Consider the following 1415-nt stretch of genomic DNA (forward strand, 5'->3'; position numbering starts at 1 on the left):
TCCATCTCCCCACAGCATTAATCTGGGACTCTGGATTACCAATATTCCACCACCTTCCCAATAACATGTATTCAGTCTTTATCTAAGCTAATTCCTTTAGCTTAGCGATTCATCTTTCTATGTAGAAAATACCCTGTCCTGATCAGTGATTTAAGCCGAATTATACTTAGTTACCTGTTTGTTGTCCTTCCTTGGTATGTCATAATTTGATCCCCAACTTCACTTTCTGTTTTTCTTGGTTTTTCTTCATGTCTACTGCAAGTTTTAACTTGCATTGGAGTACCGTACCAAAGGCCCCAGAAACCCTTTTTCAGCCATTTTTCACATCTGAGCCTAAACAATTATTCGTTCATAAATACTGTTCCCAAATGCAAGTCTTTGGCTCATTGACTATTAATGTGTCATCCTGAACTTCTCTCTTGGCAGTTTTTGACAGTGATAGTTCATTGCCTTGTGCTGTCCGAGGCAAGCCTCAGAGGCTCTCTAGTCTACCTTTAAACAGGTAAAGAATCAAACCTATGCTGTTGTTACTTATGAACACAAGATGACCATTTAGCCAGCCGAGCTAATCTGTTCCACAAACAATGATTTAGGCATTTTTTTTTATCATGGCTGGAATTAATGATTATCTAGATCCTGTCGTCCACTCACTTGGACCATATTGAGTTGCTATATGGCACAGTATGTTTATGAAACCACTGAATAGTCTGCTTCACAGATACTATATTGAACAGAGTGAGATACAGTTCAAATATACCCCAGCACAAATCTGGGGTACTGTGCTTATGGTGCAGCATATGATACTGTTACAGTACTGGGTGTTAAACATTTTGTATTGACTGGCTTAGCGTTTATAATAATATGTTCTTGAAGTAGTGGCTAATTGTGGTTTATGGTCTAGGAATATGGGCTGTAGAAGAATCTTATGATCAGAAAATGCCAGGAAACCAAGGACTAGTGTTGAAGTCCCAGGCCAAACATCACGCCATTGCTGCCTACTTCCAGAGACCCTTCCATTTCAAAGACCTGCCCCTCATTGTGCAGTGAGTATTGTGTTTTCATTCAAAGCATCGTATAATTTGTCACTGAAGTGCATCAGATGAATGAACAGGACCACGACTCTCAGGTATTTAACTGTGAAGTACAACTCCAGTCCCTTGCCCAAGTGTTCATTCTTTTGCACAAGTTTAAATAACAAAGCCTGGAACTTGAAATTTCTGTCAAACGACTATTTTTCTCTATCTAAAGCTTAGTATGCCTTCAGAAAACCGAATACTGCAGTTTCTCGAAATCTGAAAGAAAAGTGCGCGAGAAGCTCAGCAGGTCTGATAACTCAGTATCCCTCTTTACAGATGCTAACAGTTTAAGTCTGATCTCTTTAAATTCTGCCAGACCTATTGAGTTTCTTCAGTACT

The 1415-nt window shown here is 39.4% G+C and overlaps 1 protein-coding gene across 1 annotated transcript in view; it reads left to right on the plus strand.

Annotated features, from left to right (window-relative positions):
* LOC125484863 (calnexin-like) overlaps window positions 1-1047 on the plus strand; it is a 10931-nt gene extending 9884 nt beyond the window's left edge. The window contains exon 5 of the mRNA XM_048605328.1: window positions 902-1047. Coding sequence (XP_048461285.1) covers window positions 902-1047 — 146 coding nt within the window. The remainder of the gene's footprint in view (window positions 1-901) is intronic.
* The last annotated feature ends 368 nt before the right edge of the window (window positions 1048-1415 follow it).

The sequence above is a fragment of the Rhincodon typus genome, chromosome 14, assembly GCF_021869965.1.
Source record: "Rhincodon typus isolate 14 chromosome 14, sRhiTyp1.1, whole genome shotgun sequence".
Classification (NCBI taxonomy): Eukaryota; Metazoa; Chordata; class Chondrichthyes; order Orectolobiformes; family Rhincodontidae; genus Rhincodon; species Rhincodon typus.